Source organism: Agelaius tricolor, unplaced genomic scaffold (assembly GCF_023055355.1).
Source record: "Agelaius tricolor isolate 1412-34295 unplaced genomic scaffold, bAgeTri1.0.p SCAF_15, whole genome shotgun sequence".
Classification (NCBI taxonomy): Eukaryota; Metazoa; Chordata; class Aves; order Passeriformes; family Icteridae; genus Agelaius; species Agelaius tricolor.
Window position 1 is genome coordinate 3228330 of NW_027269275.1, and position 26117 is coordinate 3254446.

At 43.2% G+C, this 26117-nt stretch overlaps 1 protein-coding gene across 3 annotated transcripts in view; it reads right to left on the reverse strand.

Annotated features, from left to right (window-relative positions):
• CHST8 (carbohydrate sulfotransferase 8) overlaps positions 1 to 26117 on the reverse strand; it is a 210936-nt gene that overhangs the window by 164152 nt on the left and 20667 nt on the right. For all 3 annotated transcript variants that reach the window (XM_071440238.1, XM_071440239.1, XM_071440237.1), the window contains exon 2: positions 792 to 1016. In XM_071440238.1, coding sequence (XP_071296339.1) covers positions 792 to 900 — 109 coding nt within the window. In that variant the 5' untranslated portion in view covers positions 901 to 1016. The remainder of the gene's footprint in view (positions 1 to 791; positions 1017 to 26117) is intronic.

Sequence of the window (26117 nt, forward strand, 5' to 3'; positions counted from 1 at the left end):
AGAGCAAACACAGGGGCCAAACCCCAGGACACAGTGGCATTATCCTGGATGAGAGTAACTGCACTGGCATTTGTCTAGGCTCTAAAGCAGCCTTCATTACAGCCACAGTCAAAGAGAAAAGGACTGCAAGTAAATCAAGAGATCTTGGGTCCTTTCCTACTTTTATGCTTCCCTTTTAAAGGAAACTACTACTTCAGCCCACAATTTTCTAGTTCTCCCATCTCTGTGGCCTTTGTGGCTCTCCACAGCTTCAAGTTAGTAGTGCAGGAAGAGGACATGCATATGAATAATAGTTATGAAAGGTTTAATTGAAGTTAAGCAAATTAAGTGAATGCATCCTAAAGTATTTCAAGTTTCTGATGTGACTCATTCATACATCTCTTATTTTGCATCTCATGACACACTGAATACCATATGCAAGTAAAGGTAAATTCAGAGGTGTGCATCTCCAGGAACAGAAGTTCTGATGAAATCTCTCATTTTTCACATTTATTGTGATATAGTTGGTAGCAAAAGTTGGTCTCAGCTTTAGCAGAAACTTAACTCCACCCAGCTGGACACTATGCACATTGACAAAAGTCCTGTATAATCAATTAATTGGCTCTTGGAACTGGTTTTTTCAGCATTTTTTTAAAAATAAATTGATAATTACTTTCAAGGTAGCCTTCATTAAGCATGACACACCTTTTTTGAGGTATCCTCTGTGAAATATGTAAAATACATTGAGAATATAAGTACAAAATATTGACCATGAAAGGACAGGTGATTCAAATAGAAACAGGAATGCTAACCTGGTGTCTGCTGATGAACTATTTCTTCTGGATCCTGCAGGTGAATGAAGACCACAAGCCCAACTGCTCCAAACAGCAAGATGAAGGAGAACATACATGTCAGCCTCATAATTACTGTTCTCAGATCAATCCAGCTCTGGCCCAGGAAAAGAACTGCATGTGATCTCCAGGGCACTCTGCACTCATAGTCTTCGTCCTCTCATCTGGAATTCTGGTGTAATATATCTACAAGAAGTAAAAAAACCAAACCAAACTAAGCAGAGAGTGCATTTATTTTCCCAATGCAGAGCAGTAGATTTAAGTTCTCATTTAGACCAAATAACTGATTTCTCTAGTATTTCTTTTGTACAGGTAATTGCAGTCATCCAGTCTATTTCTGTCCCATCAGTTGTCTTTAATTTTTGGTCCTTTTTTGTTTAACATGTAGAAAAGGTGATGTAGTATACCATTAAAAATTGCATTTTGGGAAAAAATGGTCACGCCACAACTTCAATTTTCAGAGAAATCCCTCTCAATTATTTGCTTAGAATATGTCACTTTTTATTTTTATTTCTCACTGATTAAACAATATGAAAACCATAAAGGGAGACAATGTGTGGGGAACAATCATGAAAGCTGCACCTTTGTGCCTCACACAGAACTGGCAGGTGCTGCTTCACCTCTGAGGAGAAACAGCCCCACTCAAACCAGCCACCACAGGTCACCCACTGAGGCAGCTCTGTGCTGTGCCAGTCCTGCATTGGCAGTAACACAAGAATTCAGTAACACAAGAATTCAGTAACACTGCATTAGAGCACAGGCAGTGGAACTGGTTCCCAAAATGTAACCAGATTTCTCAGTAGCACATTACTGAACACAAGGGCTCAGCTGGAGGTCAGCACCAGGCTGCAGGGGTAGCAATCACTTTGCTTGCTCAATATTTTTACTGCAAATGTGACCTGCTCTAAAGGAAAGTTTCTGAAGCTGGTCTTTGTTTACAAAGGGGATTTTAAATATAGAAGGACTGTATAACATCCGTTTGCAGGAAGGATGGGTTGTGGAGAGGTGATGATGCAAAGTAGTTATGTCAGGAAAAGTCTTTAAAGATTTGTTCTTACTGTGCCTGGAATATTTGGTTTTGGGGCAACTTGTATGCTTTTCATGGTTTCCTTAGCAAGCTTTTAATTTTCTGTAGTGTACTGCCATTCTAAAGTTCTAAAAGGCATCAATGAAGAACATGAGGTGTGAAAGATGAAGTCATTCTGTGACTCTGACTGATAAGGTTATTAACATTATTTAGTGGCAACTACATTTATTCAGTGTGTAAAGCAGCCAGAGCTCCAGACCAGGAACACTGGGGGATGCTTGGATCTTAAATGAATGCAGAGCCCTGCATTCTCTCTCTGCATAAGCAAATTCAGTTTTATTCTCTGTTCAAATTATGGCAGACAGTAATTGTGTATTCTTTTTTTCACCTTAAACTTTTCTCACACCTTTACAAGCAAAACTAAAAGAAAATATTGCTAAGTTTTTCAGCACTAGCAAAGCCAGGTTGTGCAGGTCCATCTGTGCCTTTTGTGAATCTAGTATGGATGGACATTTGCATTTACTACCTGCATTTACCTTTAAATGCCAACTGCTCTAAAGCACCAGGGGAGTCAGATTAGCCTTCAAAGTAACTGAGCTCCAGTTCCAGCCACTGCTGGTATGAGCACACAGGGAGCACATCCCACCCTCTCTGGTTCCCTGCAGGGTTTGTTTGGCTGCACAGGCAGGGGTTTGGATGAATGGACACTTCCAACCAAACCCAACGGTGGCAAGGCCAGAACAACACCAAACTCCCACCATCACTTGGTAAATCTGTCCAGTCAGAGCTTTCTAAGAATTGCATTTGCTTTCCTGACATACAGGATTTCCTTTCTGTCACCAATTCATACTCCCTGCACGCCCATGGGGAGGAGGAAGCTCCAACAGGCACAAGGCAGGTGCCCTGCCCGAGGGTTTCCAGGAGGGCCACGATGATGGGACAATGATGATGATGATGATGATGATGATGATGATGATGATGATGATGATGAGAGCAGGAGGGACTCCCATCCTGGCAGCCCTGGCTGCTGCCCCTCCCTGTGGGAATGCCCCCAGCTGGAGGGACACAGAGCTGGTGAGAAATGCAGAATCTCTGAGAGGGAGTGGCTGCAAAACATCTACCCCCAAATAACAAGGGGTTTATATTTGCTTAGTGTTGAATTCTAAGATCTTTTTTTTAACGAATTATACCCTTGAGCAAGTACAGGTTTCTAAAACAATTATTATAATTAGCTTAAAATGTGAAACCATTTTCCCTGGATTTCATTTGTTGAAATGTTTTTGTTTGAAGTAGAGGCAGTATCAAGAAAGGAGATCCCTAGCCAGGTTTTAATTAGTGCAAGAAATGCTACAATAGCAATTTTTAACAGTTAGTGTTTACCTTATTCCACATCCTGTAGAATATCTGTGTCCAGGAATACAAAACCTTTTAGGTTAGACATTACAGCCTCCTCAGGACACCTCAAGATACAACAGTAACACAGCTAGGTGAAAGCATATATTTGAAAGAATAAAACGCCACTTTTATTCTTTAGTTTTAGTTTAGTTTAAACACTTTAGTTTTGCATAACTAAAGAAAAACTGCTGCTTGTTGCCTGTAGCCATTGCATGTTTCTGCAAGCAGCAAGCACAGGAGTCTGAGAAAGAAAAAGAGAGATCCTCTTTCCTCTCAACAAAATGACTACATCCCAACAACACACAAACATCAGAGATCTTTAAATGATGGGTCTAAGCTTTCCCCCTCCCTGTTCTCCTGTAATTATGTTTCCAATCAGTTGACTTTAATGAGCATGTCCTCTGTGAGCCAAGCTGGTGAATGGCTGGGGCTGGTTTAGGGATGCTGAGCATGTGCTTCCCAAGCCCTCCCAGGCTGCTCCTTGAGCTCCAGGAGCAGAGGAACTCTGGAAGCAGCTAGCAACGACTGATAAATGTGAACAAAGTATCCTCATTAAGGAAACATTTGAAAATACCCTTTACACTCCAATCACATCATTTTAAAGATGGATGAGGGAAAAAGCCTACAAAAAGCCTAAGTGCAGCTTGACCTGCCAGTTTCATCAGGCAGTACTTCCTCAGGCATGTGATGGATGCTGTATGGGGACGCTCTGGACTGACCCACCCAGTGTCCCAGCATCTGGGGGGCAGAGTTTGGATCAATCCATACCCTTCAACTTCACTTTGCAGTCTCATTTTTTAACTGTGCTCCTCACAATGGACAAAAACATACTTTTATAATTCTTAGCATTACCCAGAGTGCAAGCAGATAAGGTTGCAAGCAGCTTCCAATCTGAACTCCATTTTGAGCTGCCCTGAACCTATTAAACAGATGGAAAATGATTCATTAGAACATGCAATAATGAATTGAAACATCTAACTTCTAATTTATTCTTCCTTATTACATTCCTATGATGGATAAATCTCCTAGGTACCAATATCTATTTTCCTAAGCTTTCCCATTACCATGGAATGTGACTGCCCTGCACTTGAAAGCAGCACAAGTACGAGTGTGCACAGATAGCAATTAGCACTCAGCACTTTCCAGTTCAAAGACATTTATCAATCACCACAGCTCTCCCATGAATTGTGAGCTAAGGAAGCATTAATATCAGATAGGAGAATGGCTTTTGGATCATTAATGCAAGACTGGTAAGGAAAAAGATGTACACTTTTAGGTTAAAAAAAATCCAAATATGTTTCTGGAAAATACTTAAATATTATAGCAAAATTTCCAGGCAGCAAATATTTTCTTTACAAACACAGAAGCAGAATTAATTCCTCCCTTCTCCCAAGCAGTATGGGAAGACCCTGCAAAGATTTATTTAAATCTTCTGACAAAAGTGCCTCTGAAAGTAGTGCTATGTATGTCTGCTTTTGGCAATCTCTGCCTGGAGGCCTAATGACCACACACTTTCTCTGTGAGCAGTTTGCTGTTCCAGCACTGCATCAGTCCAAGAAAGAAAACACCTGTGCTGTTTGATCCCTGGTCTGAGGTGGGTCAGGCAGGCTGCACTCAGGGTGTCTGACAGCTCAGGGCTGGTTGTTCATCCAGGAGTGCTGCAGACATGATATGCTCTGCCTTGTCTGCTGTAACAGCACTGATGAGATACAATCTAAGGGCATGCTGTAATCCTTGGGCAGAAACTCAGGAGCCAGCCTTTGGTCCATCTAGAACTGGATCTTTCCCTAACCACACTGGGGCATCAAAGGAAAGTAAAATAAAACCCTGCAGAGCAAAGTGGCAGGATAAGCTGTCCCATTTTCCCCAGGAAAAGGCTTGTTATCTTCAGCTGAGGTCAGTATGAGTGTAGGAAACCTAAGACTTAGAAAAACATGGGATCAGGGTATGCAGCTCTCACAGCACTGCCAGAGCTGCTTACCAAGAGCTTGGCCATTTGCAGGGAGCAGGAGGGACAGAGGGTCCAAGGCTCCTACAGCCCCTCCTTGCCCTCTCTGCCTGCTCATGCAGCCACCTGCAGAGCCCAAGCTGCCTGGCCCTCTTTGAAATTGGTGCTGCTGTGCTGTCCCTCCACTGCAGAGCTGCTGGTGACCAGCCCAGCTAAATCAGCCTGAGGATGAAAGGCACTGTGGCAAGATGACAGCAAAAAAGGGTTTTTTCCTCTGTGGAAGCAGGGGAAGGGAAGGATCAAGGTGTGCCAGAGGCTGTAAAGGTGCAGGGCACCTTTATCCTCTCCCTTCCTGAGGCTTCACTGCAAGGTGCCAAGGCAGCTGCCAGTGAATCCAGGAACACAGACTAATTCCAGCCTCAGCATTGTATATTGTTGTATGTGCATCAGCAAGTCAACAAAACACCCAAATCCTTTGCAAATCACTAAAGTATTTATTGCTAAATTGGACAATCACAAACCACCTGTGAATGAATGTAAATGCCTAGCTCACACAGACATGGCAAACTTCATTTCTCACACTGTGTGAGGTTTAGCTGCTCTTCCTGCAGCTGGGAGCAGGCTGGTGCCTCAGAGCAGAGCTGTTTATTCAAGGGGAGCAGCAGGATGCAGGTGTCTTTTGGAAGCAGGGATTCAGGAATCAGCACCTTGTGTGCTGTTGGATGATCAGGTGCTGAGCAGCAGAGATCAGCTTGGGCCCTCCTGCAGCTCTGCTTGTGCCATTCCTGGAGGCAAACTGGGGCATCCCTCTGGTGCTGTGGAGCTCTGGGGAGGTGCCACTGGCCAGGTTCTGTGTACAGAGAAATGTGGCACTGCAAGGCACAGCCTCAGTGCTGTCCTACTCTAGATGGCCTGTCCCAGCCAAAGCACCACTGCTGGCATTGCCAGTTCAGAGAGAGATACTTTTTAATGCAGAAATGGTTTTCTAAGTCAAGATTTGCCTGACAGCAATAAAAACTACATGTTAAATTTCAGCACTCCTGACCTGGAGAAGTTTCACTGGGAGATGTTGGCAGTTGGGAGATGTGAGAGCTTTTTTCTTCTCTTGGGTTTTGTTTTGGGTGTCCTGAAAAGGGATCATAATGAAGCACTCACTTTCTGCATTACTAAGATAATTTTACTTGTGTAATGTAGTTAGATGTCAGAATTCAGCACATCCCTCTGGCTGTCCTGAGCTGCCCAGACCCCTGCCAGGGGCTCAGAGACCCTGGCACAGAGCCCAGAACACCTGTGGGTTTGATTATGACCCATAGAGCAAATTACCAACCTTAGATGAAGATCTGCAAGCCATGACAGTTTAAGTAGAATGACAGTGAATTTATCACAGGGTGAAAAATAGATTTTTGGGGTTTTTAGAATGGAGGTTCAGGGGACATGATGGAGGAATCTGGGTGTGTCCAGCCTTTCTCCTTCTTCTTCTTGGCCTCCATCTTCTGCTGTGATGGTGGCACTTTTGTATTGGTTTAGAGTAGAAGCTCACTGTCTACATAGATGATGGGTACTGGAAAGTAATTGTAAATACTGATATTGTACACATAGTTTTTAGTATAAAAAGATAACCCTGCCCTGGGGGCAGGCAGAGTGCCTCTGACTGTCCTGTTGAGCAGACCTTGGTTGGACAGGAGATAGAATTTTATAGATAAGGAACAATAAACAACCTTGAGACTGAGAGATGAAGAGCCCTGAGTGCTTCTTCAACCACCAAGCTAAGAAAAGAGACTTTCTAACGTATCTGGGGGTCACTCTGAGCAGCTGGATATCCCAAGAGTTAGAGACTGGAATAGTGATACTGGGCAAATAGCTGAATTAAGAAAAAGGGAATATAGGAAAAAATTTACTATTATTGCTGAAGTGATCTCTTCTAGATCCATTAGCTGCTTCTCGGAGGTGTGTGAACACAGCTACTTCTCACTCTGCAGCTGAGCCAAGCATGTGTTTCCTGCTTCAAGGCACTTACAGAGACAAAAGGCTTCAAAGACTGAGGGACTCAAGTGTCCAGTCTGTTTTACCCCTGACCCCTAGATCAGGCTTATCATAACATTTATAGAAGCAAAGATTGGATTTATAAACATTATTCATATTCACCAGCAAAATGAACTTTTAATAGGAGTTTTACAAAAGTAGAGATGGAGATGCTAAAAGTCATCTGTCAGCATTTCTTGGAAATAGGAAATGCAAATGACTCCTAAGTATTATACCCCAAATCCTCTAGCTTCTTTAGCATAGAAAAAAGTAGGAAACTACTAATCCTGTGGCTGCTTCCATTCATTAAATGTTCCTCTTTGGGTGCTGTATTTTCTATCACTATATTCAGGCTCATGTATCAATAGAACAAAAAGTTTGATTTTTCCCGAGGATTGGGAAGGACAAATTTGTTTCCAGGTGATATTTGAAATCAGAACATTTTGTCTGGCTTATATCAACTTCATATATAATTATGTTCTTCTTTGTGTAATAATAGAAATGATGCATTTTGGAGAAAGGTGAAATACTAACTTTAAAGTTGAAACTGTTCAAAATATCCTGCTCCTGAAACATCCCCAAAACCCTCTTCTGAAAAGATCTGGATTCAAATTTTCCCTTCCTGTGGGGAAAGGAATTAAACCTACTTTGATGAAATCAGTGGAGGAATTGAGGGCTCATCCAGCTCTGAAATCCTTTTAAATCAGGAATGAAATACTTGAGTGGAGAGGGGTGGCTCAGCCTGGTGTCCTCAGGACCATGATGGTGGCTCCAGTGGGTACCTCCTGAGCACTGCACAGTTCAGCAGCTGGAATTCAGGAAGGGAATGCCCTGTGTGACTTTGTGCTACTTTACACTCTCCATTTCCCCAAGAGGAGAATCCTGCAGAGGCAGGAACTGGCACTTGGGTCGGTTGGACCTGTGGGAGCCCAGCACACCCCTCTGTCCAGGACACCCAGGACCCCTGCCAGGGGCTCAGAGACCCTGGCACAGAGCCCAGAACACCTGTGGGTTTGATTATGACCCGTGGAGCAAATTACCAACCTTAGATGAAGATCAGCAAGCCACAACAGTTTAGGCAGAATGATAGTGAAGTTATCATGGGGTGGAAAAGTTGATTTTGGGGTTTTTGGTATGGGGGTTCAGGAGGCAAGATGGAGGGATCTGGGCATGTCCAGCCTTTCTCCTTCTTCTTCTTGGCCTCCATCTTCTGCTGTGCTGGTGGCACTCACAGATTGGTTTAGAGTAGAAGCTCAGTGTCTAACACAGGTGATGGGTATTGGGAAGGAATTGCAAACATTGTACAGGTAGTTTTTAGTATAAAGACATAACCCTGCCCTGGGGGCAGGCAGAGTGCCTGGAACTGTCCTGCTGGATGGACCTGGCAGGGCAGGAGAAAGAATTTTATAGATAAGGAACAATGAACAACCTTGAGACCGAGAAATGAAGAGCCCTGAGTGCTTCTTCAAGCACTGGGCTGGGAAAAGAGACTTTGAACAATCTCGGGGTCACAGTGACCCGAAAGACCTCAAGATGGACCTACTGAGCTTGGGACCAGCCCGAGGAGCTGCCACCTTTCCCCTGCTGCCCAAGCAGCCTCTCCTGCATCCCGGTGATCCTGGCTGCACATGCTGAGTGACCACCTCTGCTGCCTGCCACCAGGGCACTCAGCAGTGTGGCAGCAAATTAGGCAGAACTTATTGCCTATTAACAGCTCTGTTCTCCAGTCACTGGTGTCATTACATGTCTTGGCTTTCAGCATCTCTTCCAATTATGCAAAATGGGGAATTCTGGACAGGATGAGATTCCTGAAAATTACAGGAGCCTCTTTTGCTCATCTATACATCATTTACCCAAAAGACTGTGGAAAGGAGGGTGAGAGGCTTTCTCTTTCTCTGGTGGAAACTTGTTTTGTCAGGTATTTGTGGGTCCAGTTCTACACTCTTACATACACCAGTGTTGTCCTTTGAATCCACACAGTGCTAGAAGGGATATTAAAGCCATATAATGTGCCAAAGCCTGAATTTCAGCATAATTGCAGAAGGCTGTGGTATTGTTTGATGTGGCTGAAGTCAAGAGTGGTAATGTATGACCCCTTTTTCCCATTCCAAAAGCCCTGGCAAATCTGCTAAAGCTGCTCCTCTCACTTCCATCACACATTGCAGTAGGAAGGGGGCACTTCTGGTTTCCACTTTCATCTACAATTTAAGACCAAAAGGGACAGCACTCAGTAAACAACCAAAATAATCCTTTCAAAGTCAAGAAGATTTCTTTCCTATCTTTCTGGGTGCAAATTGTAGCAGGCTTCATGTGTTACTAATCTCCTCAGTACTGCAGCAGGGCCTCAGCAAGTCAACACACACCTCTCCAAGATCCTCGAGGGTTTATAATTCTATTCCTAAACTAAAACATAATCTCAAAAGCAGTTTCCCCTTGAAATGAAAAAAGTTTTTTACTGTGTTTCAAATTACCATCTCCAGGAAGTGCACAGTGACAGTGTAAACAGTGAGTGTCAATAATGCACTTGTCCAGCTTTTATCACACTGGAGGGGAAGGCACACAATTTGCACAGCAACCCAGCCTTTGCAGGCAGTGCCTGGCACCAGGATTTACAGGCATGTTATCCACATCCAATATTACATATAGAAAGAAATATGCTGTGTGGAGAACACTGAACTCTTGTAAAATACAGCAGAAAAGTTCTGGTTATTCAGCTGCCCACTTGGTTCTCATTACAGCCCAGTTTGAAATGCCTCCCTTCCTTCTACTTGCCTCAATCTCTCTTCTATTTAAAGTTACTCTCACATCCTCAAAGGTTTTTTAGATTATTACACTGTCATACAACAGTTATATGATATTATACTACTTCTTCAGTTGTCTTGCTTTGTTTATCTTTTCCATAGGTTTCCTGGGTATTTCAAATGAAAATGTTTTCTCTCAGAAGTTCAATGCTCCTGGAATAAGCTGGATTTCCAAGGGTACCAAACAAGTGATTACCCCAGATATCCTTCCTCCTTTTATGTCAGTGTGCAGCAAATTTAAATTTGAATTTTTCCTTTATAAATTAATTTTTTTTTGCAGTTTTAGGTGTGTTATGATAAGGAGGAAAAGACGACAAAACTTAAAGATTTTATGAGCAGCTGATACATATGTACATATGTGTATGTGTGTATAAAAAGTTAATATGTTCCTTTCTACTGGGTAAAAGTTTTATTCCCATGTCACACCTCTTGATATCACAGGATTTTAAATAGCTTTTATAGCAATAATTTTGAGTGGTTTTATGTAAATATATGTGTGGGGCTCTCTTCCTCAACATTATGGCTTAACTTTACCATATATAATATGTGGTTCATGTAATACAGTGCAGAGGTTTGTGATTCCTCTGTGGTATTTCCTTTTTCTAAAGGACAAAAGTATCTGAAGCAGAGAATTTATGTCTGGGAGTCATAAGTAAGCAAAGGAAAAAAAGAAAGGGAAAACTGAAATGGTCCCTGTAACCTAGAAAATAAAAACCTTTGTCCCCAGTGAGGGTGGTTTTAATTGTGGAAACAAAATACACCAAAATTTCTGCAAAAGCAGAAGGAAAACAAGCTCCTGACTCAGACTGTGTGGGTTTGTGGTGATGTTCTTCTAGAGAAAGAACAAAATAGGTCTCCTAACCTTCAAATGGCACATGTTTGTGGAGAGGGTTCCTCTATCGACTCTAGCACCTTCTGTAATGGTGCACACTTGACTGTTCTCAGCTAATACTGACTCTTAATCCTTCTAGCCATCATGAGTAATTTGTTTCTTATTGAAATTCGCCTTCTCCCTAATTAAAGATCTGTTTATTCAAGGTGCCTTTTCACTTAGACTATGCCTGTATGCCAGAGCTATTTTCTCTTGTTCTTGATTTGGCCAGTTAAAACAAAGCAGTCAGTTGAGAAGGCATATTCTACATCTAGATCTACTTGGGAAAACTGGTTTTGTCTTTAAAATGCCTTTCATATTTTGATTCCAAATGAAACTTTTACCCTAGAATAAAGCAAACTGAAACAAATATTTGCATTTTATTTTGAAGTGCAATTTCTAAACAAGAGGAAATAGAATTTTTATTTTTATTCAGTCATTGTGTTACTGCAGCATACAAAGGGAAGCTGCACTGAGTGCTGAAAGGGGAGCTGCCTGGGTGTGCAGAGGCACAGCTGTGACATGCCACCATCTATGGTGTGTATGAGGGAAGGGAAGGTTCTGGAAACTTTTCCATCCCTTTTAGGAGTGAAATGGTTCTGTGCTGGTGGGAGGAATGTGCAGCATGTGGAGGCTGGCAGGGCTGCAGAGGGGCAGAGTTGTACCATGTGTGGTAGAGAGTGCACAGCAGTGTGAGGGAAGGTGCACTGGTGATAAACTGGAGCACTGCTTACACAGGGCACTGAACATTTGCTCTACCCTCACACCCCCTCATTTCCAAAAGTTTTGCCTTTTGCCAAAGCCCTTTGGCAGGTTTGGCAGGAAGGTTTGGCAGGAAGGTTGCACTGGTGAGAAACTGGAACACTGCTTACACAGGGCAGGGGACATTTGCTCTACCCTTACACTGTCGCTATAGGACACAAAACAAAACAACATGGACACTCCAAGGTAAAAAGAAGGGAAGTTTACTTTCTGACTCTATAGATTCTGAAAAGTGACAGTGGATTGGAGGATGACATTGTTACCTCTCTAATGACACTGGACAAACCAACAGTCCATCAAACTTCTCTTCCTCCAGAAAAGAATGTAAACAAATACATATTTCCATAAAACTCTGTGAGAAAGTTCATTACAAGAATGTAAACATCAGAAGGCTTAGAAGACCTTAGAACAGGGTGACATTACAACCCTTCATTTCCAAAAGCTTTGCCTTTTGCCAAAGTCAGCTTTGGGAAAGAGGGGTGGAATCCCACCTGCAGCTTCAGCACAGCCATGCTTTGAACAACAGGAGGGCACAGAGCAGGGGGAGAGGGAGCAGCTGTGCTCAGAAATGGGGCTGATTCCTCAGGAGGTGCCTGCAGCAGGTGTAAGCCTGGCTGGGTGAGAAAGGAGCTGCAAGTTGTCTGTGGGTCCTGTTTACACAGGGCAGCAGACACCAGTGTGATGGTCACTGTACAGGAACTTGGACTCCTACATGTGATACACTTCCAGTTTGTCCTTTTCTGCCAGCTACTCTGCACCAGAATTCCAGACACTCCATACTTAGGGAAGCCAGAGGAAACACATGGATATCAGGGCAACCACTCTGCCTTTTAAACAGAATGCAATTTTTGATATTGAGCTGTAATGAGCATCCTGAATAGGCATGAAATCTCTTTAAAATCAGCTCTGTAATGCTGGTACAGTGGGAGAATATTACTATTTGATTTGCTGTTATTCAGTTATTTTTAAGCCCGTTTTGTGTGATTTGTAATAAGAACAGATAAGGCAAGTAGCTGCTAGGCATACCCGTGTGCTGTGAATATCAGAGATCACTAAATGTCACCAGCAAACTTCCTGTTGTTCCACTGATGCTTGTAGGAATGGACATGCCCTATTGACTCCACACAGGGTTTGTAACTCCATCTTTTTTAGGTTCTGCATTCACTGAGGAAAAGGTAGACACAGCCTCAAAACTTCAGTCCTTTCCTCCCTCTTTTTGCTGCAGTGTGGCCAGGCAGAATGGTGCCTGCTCCAGGAAATGGAGCAACTCTCCAAGTATTTGTGGCACAGAGGACTCCTCCTGGGGAGGGAAAACAGCCATCCTGGCATGGCTCTCCCCAGCACCTCTGCCCTGGCTGTACTGCTGAGACACCAGCACGCTGGGAGCTGGGCCCAGACTCTGAAGCAGGGAATCTAAAACAAATCAGGGATCCTCTCCTGTTTGGTGTGGGCAGCCCTGTGCCACACAGGACTGTAAGAGCCGAAATGAGGGATGTGGGACCCCAGGGGCTCTCCAAAATGCAGTTTATTCCATCCAAGAGGTTACAGCAGTCAAGGGTGGTGGGTGACAGAGCCTGTGCCTACAGCTGTCAGCTCCAGCTGCAGGCAGGCCTGGACACCCTTTGGTTTTGGTTACATTGCATTATATACTATTCTTTTGGTTCCATTGCATTATAGACCTTTCTTTTGGTTACAATGCATTATAGACTTTTCTTTAGGTCACAATGCATTCTATACTTTTCTTTTGGTTCCATTGCATTATAGACTTTTCTTTTGGTTACAATGCATTCTATACTTTTCTTTGCTGAGCATCTTCATACAGCAGAACCAATCTATACCTTAACTATTATCTATAGCCCATCATAACTACTGTAATTACCATATTCATGGTACTGTTCTCCAATCACTAAAAGTCAGTACATTACAGTTTGAGCTAGAAGTTGTTTTTCAGTTTTCTTGCAGTGGAAAATTCTGAGACCTTTTTTCTACTTGCCACATTTGCTGCCTTGTTTGCCTGTGCTCTCTTTCTGCTTGGTAAAAACATCTTCTTGTCTTATCCTTTGCTCTAAGCCATAAAAACCCCTTCTAACTCACACACCCTTTTCCTCCTTGGTTATCCAGTGAGACTGGCTCAGCAATTCTTTTCTTCTATATCAAAACTTGCTTCCATCTCTATTCCTTCATCAGACTCTACATTCAAAAATCTTTCTGCTAAGCACACATATCTGTGAGACTTTCTTGTCAACCTTTCATCCTTCCCAACACAGGGTTATTCACCCCTTCCCTGTGCCATCTCTCCTGTGGGCTGACACTGACCAAGTTCTGGCTGAGGGCTCAGATAACATCACTGCAAACTCAAATTATCTGCATTTGGTACAGAAATCGAGGCATTCACACGCAAAAGAATGGAACTAGATGGTCTTTAAGGTCCCCTCCAAACCATTCTATGATTCTATGGCTGAAGATCAAAGACAGTGTTATTAGTTTACTGTAATCACTCACATTTAATGGCTCTGTAAAAGGTACCAATAGTATTGGGGTTTGACTGTAGACAGTGTTTTGTGCCTAATTCTTCTGTGCAATTTCCACTGGGAGCCGTCCCACATAAATATTTTTATTAAGCTATCCAAATTTAAAATCAAGACCTTAAAAATAAAATAGTTACTGACCTTTCAGCTCATTTATAATTAAAATCTGTTCTAATGTTGTTCACATAAATAATAGATAGCTGTTTTCACAGATCAATGGCTTCTCTTGCTTTATAAGAAACATTTTGAAGTAAAATTACTGTGCCTTTAAGTTTAATAGGAAAATTTGATGTGTTAGCAACTATGGGCTGATCTCTGTACATTTTTCAACTGTAAATTTCACTTTAAAATACAAACAATTATTAATATTGATTTGGACTAAAATAATATTGAATTTCAATACATTTTTGGCTCTTTTATGAATTACCCTGCACAGTCAGTCTGATTATGATGAAAGAGTATTTGCACGCTCAATTTCTTTTCAGCGAGAAACCTTGAAGAGTGCTAGTTGTGTTCAGGCTGCTAATGATAAACACATGCATTCAAGGAAAATCAGACTACCTTAAAAATCTCAACTGAAGCATAATAAATTAATATTTCATCCTATATATGTAGTTCTTATATCAAGCTAGCTGAACTTCCATTATTAACAAATACTGAGCATTTGGTTAGAATGCAGCTCACTGCCTGAGCTCTGTTTTAGTTGTGCATCGCATGCAATTACAAAATGATGTCAATCCATCACTGCAATTTCCTGCAACTAAGCAAAGAGATGAATATATTCATGTCCTAGGATGCTGTAAAACACCAATATATTTAAGTGCCATTAAACCCATGTTTCTGTGCTGTGGTTGGAATAAACATTTCATAGCTCTGGTGATAGAGGGATGTAAGCTTTTCTTCTGATCTCAGCTCTAATTTCAAGGCTGGGTTGTTAATTGCTTACTCAGCCACCCCAGCACCTCACAGAGGCTCAGCTCTGGGTCAGCCCTTCCCCATGGCCATGGCTGTGGCCACAGGGTCACCCAGGCACCGTGTCCTTGTCACACCCACAGCAGTGGTGGCAGGGAGGTCTCTGAGAGCCTGCCATGCGTGGGCAGAGTCCTCTCAAAACCAGAAACTCTGCTCCCCAGGGAGAGCAGGTGTATTGAACTAGGACAAAATGTCAAAGTGACATTTTTGTAGAAATGGATTTTCAGAGAAATTTAATTTCTTGGGCCCTGAAGTAGTGTTTTCATTGTGGGTGGCTGCTGTCACCTGGAGAGCAGTGCAGCAAGCCTGGGAACTGGCAGAGCTTCACCAGGAATGTGGAGGGCTCTAATCCTCCCCACTTTGTGCTGCTCCTCTCCCTGTGCAGCTGGCACAGGCCAGGAGGACAGAGAGCTGGGACTGTTCACCTCCAGCAGCCTGCCTGGGAAGCAGCTGTTAAACTCACTTTTTGCTCAAAGTGGAACTGGGGAGGTGTAGCAGGCAGCAGCTGGGCCAGCCTTTGTTTTGATTCTCCCAGGGAAAAATGTATTTTTAAAATTTTTCTTTTTCCACATAGAAAACATTGGTTGTGCGAAAAGGGCATTTTCTTGCTGAAAAACCTTCTGCTGGAGAATTCCCCAACCAGCTCTTTTTCTGGAACTTACTCCCACAGACTGAAAATAACCCAAACTTGGTACCTTTCCAGTCATGTTACAAAAGCTAATGTTTTGCTAGAGTCCCTGGAGATAACAGAGTTGTGCTACTTATATTAAGAAAGGGGTAGTAGCAGCTAGCAAGTGCCTGCAGGACTGGTTTGAGTGCTGCTGGCCCTTAATTCAATCACAGGTAATGAAAGATTAATAATAAGGCACTTAACCTTAAATAGTGTTGCAATTACTTTGATTATGGAATAAAAACCAGAAAGCATTTATGACATTTACTATTTTTAAACCTCATTATTTTGGAGAGTGTCATTCAAGAATTTTGAACACTCGAAATCAGTAAAACTGAAATGCCACTGATTTTTCTTTACCTGACTCAGGTGCTCTCTAGTGTGATTTCTCCCTTCTATGGGTAGAGCAGTAGGTAGGTGACAGAAAGTGCCCTTGAGTTCCTTCATTTGAGAGGTAATATTGTTTCACCATTTTATGCTCAGATGCCCACAAAAGTGTAGTCACCTCTCTGTTATTTTATATTGTGTTTTATATAGTTTTGTGGTTTTGATTAAAGCAAGTCAATTTTCTTGGCCAAAATTGCTTTTTAATAAAATGATATCTTTTTCAAAATGTATTTTTAGGTCATAATTTTGTGATGTAAGGGATGCTTTCCTCCACAAAGATAAATTCTGTGTCCTATATTGCCAAGACTAATATTGTCAATATGACTATAATTTCATAATACATACATGTTGCATGGTAAATATATTGATACAAAACACTCTCAAGGGCACAAAAATATATTGATACAAGACCCTGTAAAGGGCTCCAGCCTCCAGGAAAAAACTTGGAGCTGTATCATGTTGCCACACTTACTGCACACCATAAAACCTCTCAGCAGAGAGAAGTCTGGTTTTAGGAAAGAAGAGCATCCTTCCTTAAATCTCCCTTAGTTTGATGCAGATCCTGCCCAGCCACTCCACACCTTTTAGCCAGACTAAGTTAGGATACACAGCAGATTTTGTGTCTTTTAATGTCAGCAAGAAGGGCCGACAGAGTCAATTCTGCCCTGCCTGCCAGCGTGGCTGGGTTACAGAGGAGCGAGCGTGTGGGCTCTGCTCACCCAGAGGGAGGGGCTGCTGCAACAACACAGCTCAGCTTTACTGGGGGGCACTCCCCAAGGAATCCTCCCACTGGCCTGGCTTTGCTCAACTTCACTGGGAGCAACTTCTGTCTCCTTAGACCTTCCTTTCAGACCAATGCCTCTACTCATCCTGGCAAGATGAAAACATCCAGAGCCTGAAATCCTGAAATCTTTACCTTTTCTGTTCTGCTGCCTCATCATGACACTTCATGGTTGCGTGACTCCAACAGAGGAAAAACAGTGTAGGATTTGAGGAAAATACACATTTTTAAAGTCAAGTCAGGCTGCACATTATTTCTACCCCACTTGCAATTAGTGTGTGGGCTGATCACTCACACTAACAGTGATTAGAACAAAAACTTCACTGTGCTGCTGTGGGTGTCACATCTTGCTGTAAAAGTTTAATTTAACAAAGTGCAGAAGCCAGCAGAGGAACTCCTGTGGTTCCAGATAGCAATGTTGCAGCTCTGCAGCCCTCTTCAGGGCTAACAGTGACTAGAGTTTATGTACATGCACCACAGGGAAAAAGACAGCTTTGCCCAACTACTGCCTTGCTGTGTGTGCCTGAGAGTGGCTGGACCAGTGTCAGGTCCCCAGAATACTCAGGTGGAACAGGGATGTTAAGTGCGCTATTTTAGATTTTATTCTGGTTTTTCCCAGCTTCCAGTCCCTTACTTTTTCTCCCAAATTGTTTCTTGATTCAAATTTTATTGATTGTTCCTACAGGTGAATTTTGCACCCTTTTAAAGTAGCATCATGACTTTATTATTGCTAAATGTTGACTGCAAAACAAACAGGACCTGACACCTCTTCAAACCCTTAGTTCTGGTTTAAACACACTTCCAGCACACACTGTGTGGCAAGAGCACTTTAGAGCCTCTTTCTCACATAACTAAACTGTAACTACAAAATCATAATTGTGTGTAAAATATTTGAGATCAGTAAAACAAAGTGAATTGAGAGCACTGAGACTAACTGTGCATCTTATGGCTAATGGTTGTGATGCATTTGTGTTTTAAGGACCTGTTCCAACATAAAAAGAGCTATTTTGGTTTGAACCATTAGTGCTACTTTCTTTGTCACCTCCATTTATCTTTTATCCATCTTGCCTCATCTTTTTTTTTCTATTCTGTATATTGAGCAACTGTTCAGGTGTTTAATGTCAAAGCCATTAAAGGGATAACCCAGGGGACATAGGAGACAATGCAAACAGCAAGTGTAGGTAGTGAGCAGCAGCTGTGTGGTGGAGGAATTCTCAGACTGAATTCTCTCATTCTTCTGAGTGTATATATGGACTATTTCTAAACTGTTCTGAAAATTATCCAAAAAACCAGCCTTATTGCCATAGACTTATTTATCTGTAGAGCTATGCAGGCCCTCAAACAAACATTAGTAATCTATTGCTCAGGAAAATAAATAACACCCCAAACTGAAGACCTTCTGATGTGTTGAATGGTTGAGCCATGCCAAAAGCATCACCTGACCCTCCCTCCTGCAGCTCTTCCCAATTTAGCTACAGGAAAACATGAGGTTGGGCAAACAGATCCCTTACTGCTAAATGTGGCTTGTATTACACACTTGCATGAGTGGTCACTACTGACTGAACCAGACACTCCCAATGATCAACACTGTCTCTTCCCCTCACACTTTAAACAAGTGCTGAAGCCAAACAACCTTATCAGAGAATACACAAGCTTACAGATGAGATGCTGAAGCAGAGGGTAGCACAGAGTGCAGCTGGAGCATGGTCCTCTCTGAACTGGGTGCTTGTTGTTTGGCTGAGGTGCCTGGGAATAACTGGAGGCTGCAGCTCGCAGAATGAGAAGAAAAGGACTAGCAACTGTTTTCTTGTGCCTTTGTGCCTCTTGTGCCTGTGGATTTGCTGCCCTTCCAAATGTTATGACTAATGCATAAAGCATTGCTCCTCTCTAGACACTCAACTTTTCACTAGCTCAAGACTTAAAACAAGCCATGAATCTGTGTGCTGCTGCAGGTCTCCAGGCGTGTAACCTTTACTGGATATGCCACGCTGGCATTCGCTGTCTCGCCTGCGCTGTTTATCAGCCTCGCTCCCTTGCTGGAGTATTGCAGGCTTGCAATCTCTGAGAACCTTCTGGGTTTACTCTTTGCCATCCTCCCTCATAACTACAAATTAAATGGGAAAAGGATCTCTTGGAGAAACAGTCCAAAAGAGCCTAGGCAATATTTTGTGCTGAATTTCTCTCCTTGGACCTTTATATATCATTGGTGTATCTTGCAAGACACCTCTGGGGTTTTGAAACTAATTTTCCATCATCATTAGTGAGAAACCTACCCTCAGCTTCTTTTCATTAATGTCTAACACAAGACTGAGAAGAAGTTCTGAATGTGTACACTCTTTTTAACTTGATGATGCCATATGCAAATAATTATACAAGGCACAGAAGCAATGGTTAAGAACTTCCTCATTAAACTAAGCAATTATCTGCCAGAAGAGACACATCTGAACCCTCTCACTCCACACACGTGATAAGATCTCCACATCTTGCAGCTGTTTAATTTTTCCCCAAGAGGAGAAAAAAATCAGATGTAATTACCATCAAGGGTGAGGACAACATGGTGGGTGCATAGATGGTGACATTCAGTTTGTATCCATCAGTGAGGTGGCTGTGACTTTGCACGTGATCTGTCTGGTATTGCATGCAAGGGCACAGATCTATGAAAATGCAGTGGAAACATTAATTGAGTTCCAGCTATGTCATGTGCTACTGTGCAAAAGAAATGACTCCTGAAACTCTAGGGCTATGATTTGCTGTTTGGTGGTGCTTCAACTCAAGAACCACCACCAATAATACTTGGAGCCATCTCATCCTGTGTGCTGCATGACATTGGCATAGTGTCTTTGAGCTGTCTTCTCACTATATTTTGGGTAGTGAAGTGAGCTGAGGAAATGGATTCAACAAAGGAACAGTGCATCAAAACAGAATGGCACTGAAAGAAAGTCATATTCATGGAGATACATGTATTTTCAAAGCACTAAACCAGATTAAATGCCTTCATGTTCTGTTCTTACAGTACAGTTTATCTATTTCATCACCTGCACCTTTCCTGTCACTGTAATAGCTGAGATTTTTCACAATCTGTCGTTGTGAAAACAATGCTGTTGCTGCCTTTTACAGAGCAAACTGAAGAACTTGCCTACAGAAATGGGAAATTTGTGGACAAAATGAAGATGAGTTTGGACTTTCCACAGTTCAGGTTAGTTTTCCAGCTGCTGAATCATCCTCCTTTTCCTTAGGTACAGGAGAATAGTGAAAAAAGTAGAATGTTTATTTTTGTATAAGCAAATTTGAATATGCAAATTGGAAAATGGGAATAGATTTTTTTTTAAACTTACGACCAGAAGGTGTTTAAATCTGCCAAGAACTTCAGTCAAGCAACTGTTTTGTGCTAGTTGGGGATGTAGGTTAGTGGTTTCAGCAAATACACAGATAATTAACTGAAACTCCTTTTGTTCTAGCCAACAACATAAAAGCAATGAGAGAAAGGAAACAAATCACAGGGGAGTTCTGTGGCATCTTGCAAGGTTTCCAGTGCAATATAACAGAATCACACTGATGAGCTTTTCCAGTGCTAATGAGGGGATGCCAGACTGACAACACCCAAATCTGACGGTTTTGCTGAAAAGGAACAATATGAGAAAGAGCAGCAAAAATTCCCTTTTCCAGGAACCAGTGAAGAGTCGTGAAGGGAAGGCCACAGACACTGAGTCCCTCCTCCCCTTTGAGCAGGGGCATGGCCTGCAGCACTGGGAGCCTGAGGTAGCCAAGGCAGAGGCTTCTCAGGGGTCACCAAGGCTGGGACACAGAAAAGCAGTTTGTCTGTAGGAAAGGGAATTTAAGCTGGGTAACTGCAATATCTAGCACTGTATTAGCATTACATATTATCTGCAATATATGACACATAATAATGATGTATTACACGCAATAGATAGCAAGAATATCATGGACATCCCTCTGGAATGTCCCTGCAGGTGTAAATGTGTAGAGAAAGGGTCTCTGGTCAGTGAGGACTGTGAGACCAACTTGCAAACTCCTCTCTTCCTCACTCCCTCCAAAAGTTGGTAATGGATTACTAAAACACAGTATTAATTTAGTGCAATACTGAAACTGGTGGTCAGCAAGATGTGAATTAATGAGGAATCTCCCAGAAAGTAAGAAGTATCTTAACCCAGCTTCTCCAGAGAGCACATTGAATCATATCAGGTTATCAGTAAAATTATCATTGTCCTTATTGTAATGGCAAAGCCAAAAGACATTCATTTAACAAGAGGTTTTATAACAGAAGAAGCAGTGGCCAGTCTGTGAGGTACCCAGCAACCCTTTTAGGTGAGATCCTGAGAGGTGTTTTATGTTTTATATTTAGGAAGGTTGGCACGGCAGGGTAGACCTGGTGCTGAAACTTCTGGAGGTGGAGGGAAGGTGTGTTTAACAGGCAGCAGCAAAAATACAAAACCACCTCTGGCAAAGGAACTTGCTGAGTTATCTTGCTGCAGCCTTGTTTGCCAAAGAAGTTGTCTGTAAAGCCTGCCATCATTAAAATTCTTCACGGTGATAACAGCACTTTCCCCAGAACACTTTGTTGAAGCTTGCAAATGGAATTATCTGCTATGACTGCTCTTTTGAGCAGTGTAAATCTTCAACAACAATCCTAAATAAACCTGTGATATACAGTGCATGGAACACCTACTTTTATAAATATCTCTGCAGAGGAATGCTAGGGATAGGAAGAATAAATTACAAGCAAGAAAATGGCAATTTAAAACATGCTCTAACCCCGTTTGCTCCTTGGCACTGCTCTACATTCACTTAGCTCCAGCCCCTGGAAAGGCAAAAGTCACAGATTTTATTTACATAACTCAGAGCTTCTAAATAGAAACAATAAAGAAGTGAAGCTTTGCAGGAAAAACCCACATAAAGTATGAACAAGAAATACTACTTTAGCCTCTGTGGCCAGAAAGATACCGGTGTTGGGAGTAATGTGCCATTTTAACAGAGATACAAACATCATGACCCAAGTGCAGGCTCCTCACTGGGGAAATCATCTCTCTTTTCAGGAGAGGGACACCAAATGACTCTCTGGTGTCTTGTTAAGAGCCAGTGCTCAGCACCTCACCATGCACAGGACAGCTGCCTTTCTGCTTTAGGCTCTGACTGCTCCTCAGGGATCTGAACTTCCCTGAATTTGGGTGTAATCCTAAGCATGAAGTACTTCTTAATCTAATCCTAAACCACTACTGCATATAAATGTCCAGAGCTGAAATCACTGCCTGGAAAGCAAAGAAAATGTTTAGCAATGGCTCTTTAAGCACTCTCTGTCTTATACTTTACAGCCTGGCCTCAGCTCAGTGAAATGTGGGCTGTTTAGAAAGGACCAGAAAGTTTTGCCGTGTCCATACCTGTAACTCAAAGACTCTGCTTCATCTTGCAGCACGTACAGGAACTGGAAATTAGTGTTTCTCTTCCATTTCACCCCAGCCAGCTCTTCTCATTCTAATACTGCTCATTCTGGTGAGTTCTAGGATGAACCAATTTGGGCAGGCAAAAGACTCTATAAGGTTGCCCGGGGATAATGATGGTCCAGGTGTCTTATAGAGCAGGTGACAAAAATAATAGATCTTATCCAGGAGGAAAAGTTGCATTGTGCTGTCTAAAGGAGATTCATAACTCTAACTCAGTAGAGAGGGTGTGATACTGTTACACTGAGTTAGCCAGTACAACTTTCTGTGCCCTGCTATTGTACCTTCAAATTAGTGCACAGCAGGTACGATCAATCCAGTCATGTGCCATAGAGCTCGTATCATTTTCTACCTGTCTGGGAGATGACTTTTGTCACCCTGGTTATATTTAACTCCTATGCAGCTCTGTGCCTGCTAGATGTGCTGCTGGCAAGGGAAAACACACATATCTTTAGGCATTGGCCATGCTGAAGGATGATTGGGATGAAATATAGAATTCTTTTTCAGGATCTCCTTCTACTTGCAGCAAATAAGCAGCACCTATGGATGTTTTAATTTTTCACACTATACTGCTGTACTGTGTGGCCCAGGCTTTGTAACTACTGTCAACTCAAATGTCAGTTGGTATTTATTACACCAGAACCAGAGCAAGGAATTCCTAAAGACCTTAAGGAAAGCATATTTAGTTTCTCATACTCAAGAGAAATTCTGGAATAATTCCAAGTGAGAAAAGAAGACAGAGTAAAAATTTTTAACTTTCAGTGAGCCATATCTGCACATACACATTTCCTGTGCTAGAAGGACATTTGAAGCAGATGGGATGTGACCAACCCCAAACTCCCAGAGATGTAGCAGAGCTCTGACTCTCTTCTGCAATTCAGGGCTATAGCAATAATACTTGTATTGTGTGCTCAGTTAAATTGCCCTTCCCAGAGGCAGTGCTCTGGCCCGCTCCGATGGCACCAGCAAAATGCCGCCTGAGAGAGAGCAGGTGAAACGCACTCGGGTCCACTGCTTCCCTCCTAGCAGCTGGTGGGCATTGCTGTTACCCAGAGCGTTCAGAGTCCTTGCGAGGGGTGGGGTGAGCTGATCCCTTGTGTTTGCTGCAGCTCCTTTCGAGCCATGGTGGGCCCGCTGCCGAGCCCTCGGGCCGGGCAGGGCGCGGCCGGGGCTGCGGAGGGCGTGAGGGAGCGGCCAGGGCTGCTGAGGGCGTGAGGGAGCGCCGGGCCCGGGAGCACCCGGGGCTGCTGAGGGCGTGAGGGAGCCGGGCCCGGGGAGCACCCGGGGCTGCGGAGGGCGTGAGGGAGCGCCGGTCCCGGGAGCACCCGGGGCTGCGGAGGGCGTGAGGGAGCGCCCGGCTCTCGGAGCACCCGGGGCTGCTGAGGGCGTGAGGGAGCGCCGGGCTCTGGGAGCACCCAGGGCTGCTGAGGGCGTGAGGGAGAGCCGGGCCCAGAGAGCACCCGGGGCTGCTGAGGGCGTGAGGGAGCGCCGGGCTCTGGGAGCACCCAGGGCTGCTGAGGGCGTGAGGGAGCGCCGGGCCCGGGGAGCGCCCGGGGCTGCGGCCCGCCTTGTCGGCTGCACGGGCAGCTGCACGCTGTGGTAACAGCAAAAGCACGGAGGTGGAAGGCTGAGATTGCAAAAAAGGAAAGTGAACCCCAGGTAGGGGACAGTAAAGCTAGTGAGGGAACAAACCAAGACTAGGGCGATGCCCAAAGTAGGAGACTCCGGTGGTAGGAAGACAAGGGGGAGGAAAGCTGTGGATATTGTATCCTGACCGTGTCCCCCCAGATCAATCCCATTCCAGCTCCTTTTCTCTCTCTGGTGTGTGGAGTGTGATAGGGCAGGCTCAGCTCCCTGCCAGTGCGTGCTGAGGGCTCTGCACAGCCAGGCCATGGGCAGCCAGCGCCTCCAGGGCTGGCCCTTCCTGCCATGGAGGATTGTGGGGGTACCAGTTGTGGGTTTCTCTGGTCTGGATTGAAGGCACTTGAGGTAATTCATGTTCAGACTCAGGTGTTCATTATTTCTTATCAGTAAAACAGTCTCACTGCTGTGAGTTTGGCAGCTTTTCATTAGAAGGCACAAAATGGCCAACAATCTCTTGTTCCAAGGGCTTTTAAGACTATCCAATTAAGAGCTGACACCTGGATTATTTTCCCTTTTAACCCAATAACTGATACCAAAGAGCCCACAATGGGGACTTTTCTGCCCAATTACAAAATGCCACCCAAACCCATGGAGAAGGAGGAAGAAGAAACCCAGGACAGCACCCTGTGCCCTCCATCTTGCTTCCATCCACAACATACTGAAAATCCCAAAACCTCAATTTCTCACCAAGTGATTCACCTACACTGCTCTCTATAATCTATTGCACACTTTTGTGGGTTCCAGTCTATCCTGAAGCCTGGGAAACTTTCTCCATGAGTGAGGGTCAGAGTCAGTGCTGCCCTGGGGGTCAGGGCACCCCAGAGCAGACACAGAAATATTCCCAGTGCCCTGGGTTTGCACAGAGGATCAGCTCTGCTAACTGCCAGTCACGTTCTTGAAACATTTTTTAGTCTTTTGGACTGAAATGTGCAACACTGTATAATTCTCTGCTAGAAGGACTTATCCAAGCAGGAGTCAATAACACAGCCCCAACACAACTGCCTCTTGTGTGGGAGGCTCTTGAATCCTTCCCAGTGTTTATAAAGTGTGTGTAAATTAATGAATGTATTTGTTACTAATAATCAGCCAAACATATTAAAAACTTTGAACTAAATACTTGAAAGAGTACTAAGCCTACCACCAGAATGAAGTCTAAGGGTTCTCAGCAGCAAAGTGCAGTAGAAAATTGTGGCTGAAAGGAACAGATGTTTAAAATGAATGCTTTCAGTGTGCTGAACTAAAATATAATTTAAACACATACAGAAGACATATAGACTGACTTTCAGCAACACAACCCCCTGAAACACCTCTACAAGTAACCTTGTTTTGGATCAGCAAGGCTTATTCTATTTATTAAATCAATAAGTGTAAAGCCCATAGACCATTTTAGTTACCAACCTTTTCCAAATGTATATCCCAAGCATTTCTAATGACAACCAACTGATTTTCATTATTTTGACCTCCTTCTTCTTTGACTGGATCAATAATGTCTGATGTAATAATTCATCAAATTATACTGGGAAACTTATTGATTCTTCTTGTACACATTAGCTGGAAGAAAAATATGTCAGTCTCTCACTTTAGCCTAAATGGCTTCCAAGATTTAAATTAAACTGCATTTGGTATTTGTATGAAGGATATTAGCAGTGTATGTAAAACAAATCACTGAAGCTGAAATGGATGTTTTACTTGCCCCAGTTCCCCTGACACTTTTATGGCACCCATCACTGCAGTGTGTTTTTCATACCCTAATTGCTTTGTGAGATCTCTGCTCTGCCTCTGCCTCCCGCCCCGTGCCCTGGTGCAGCATTCAGCAATGCTGTCTGACACTCCTCCTCCTCCTCCTGCCTCCTGGGGAGGCTCAACTCGAGGCCAGCTGGAGATTTTATTTAGTTGAGAGATGTAGTAGAGAAGTAGAAATCTTTCATGTAAATCCTGGGTGTTCACAAAAAGGATCAAAAGCTTTTGTGTATAGGATGGTATGGGGCAGGATTAATATTTAGCCATGCCACGTTTTTGGGTG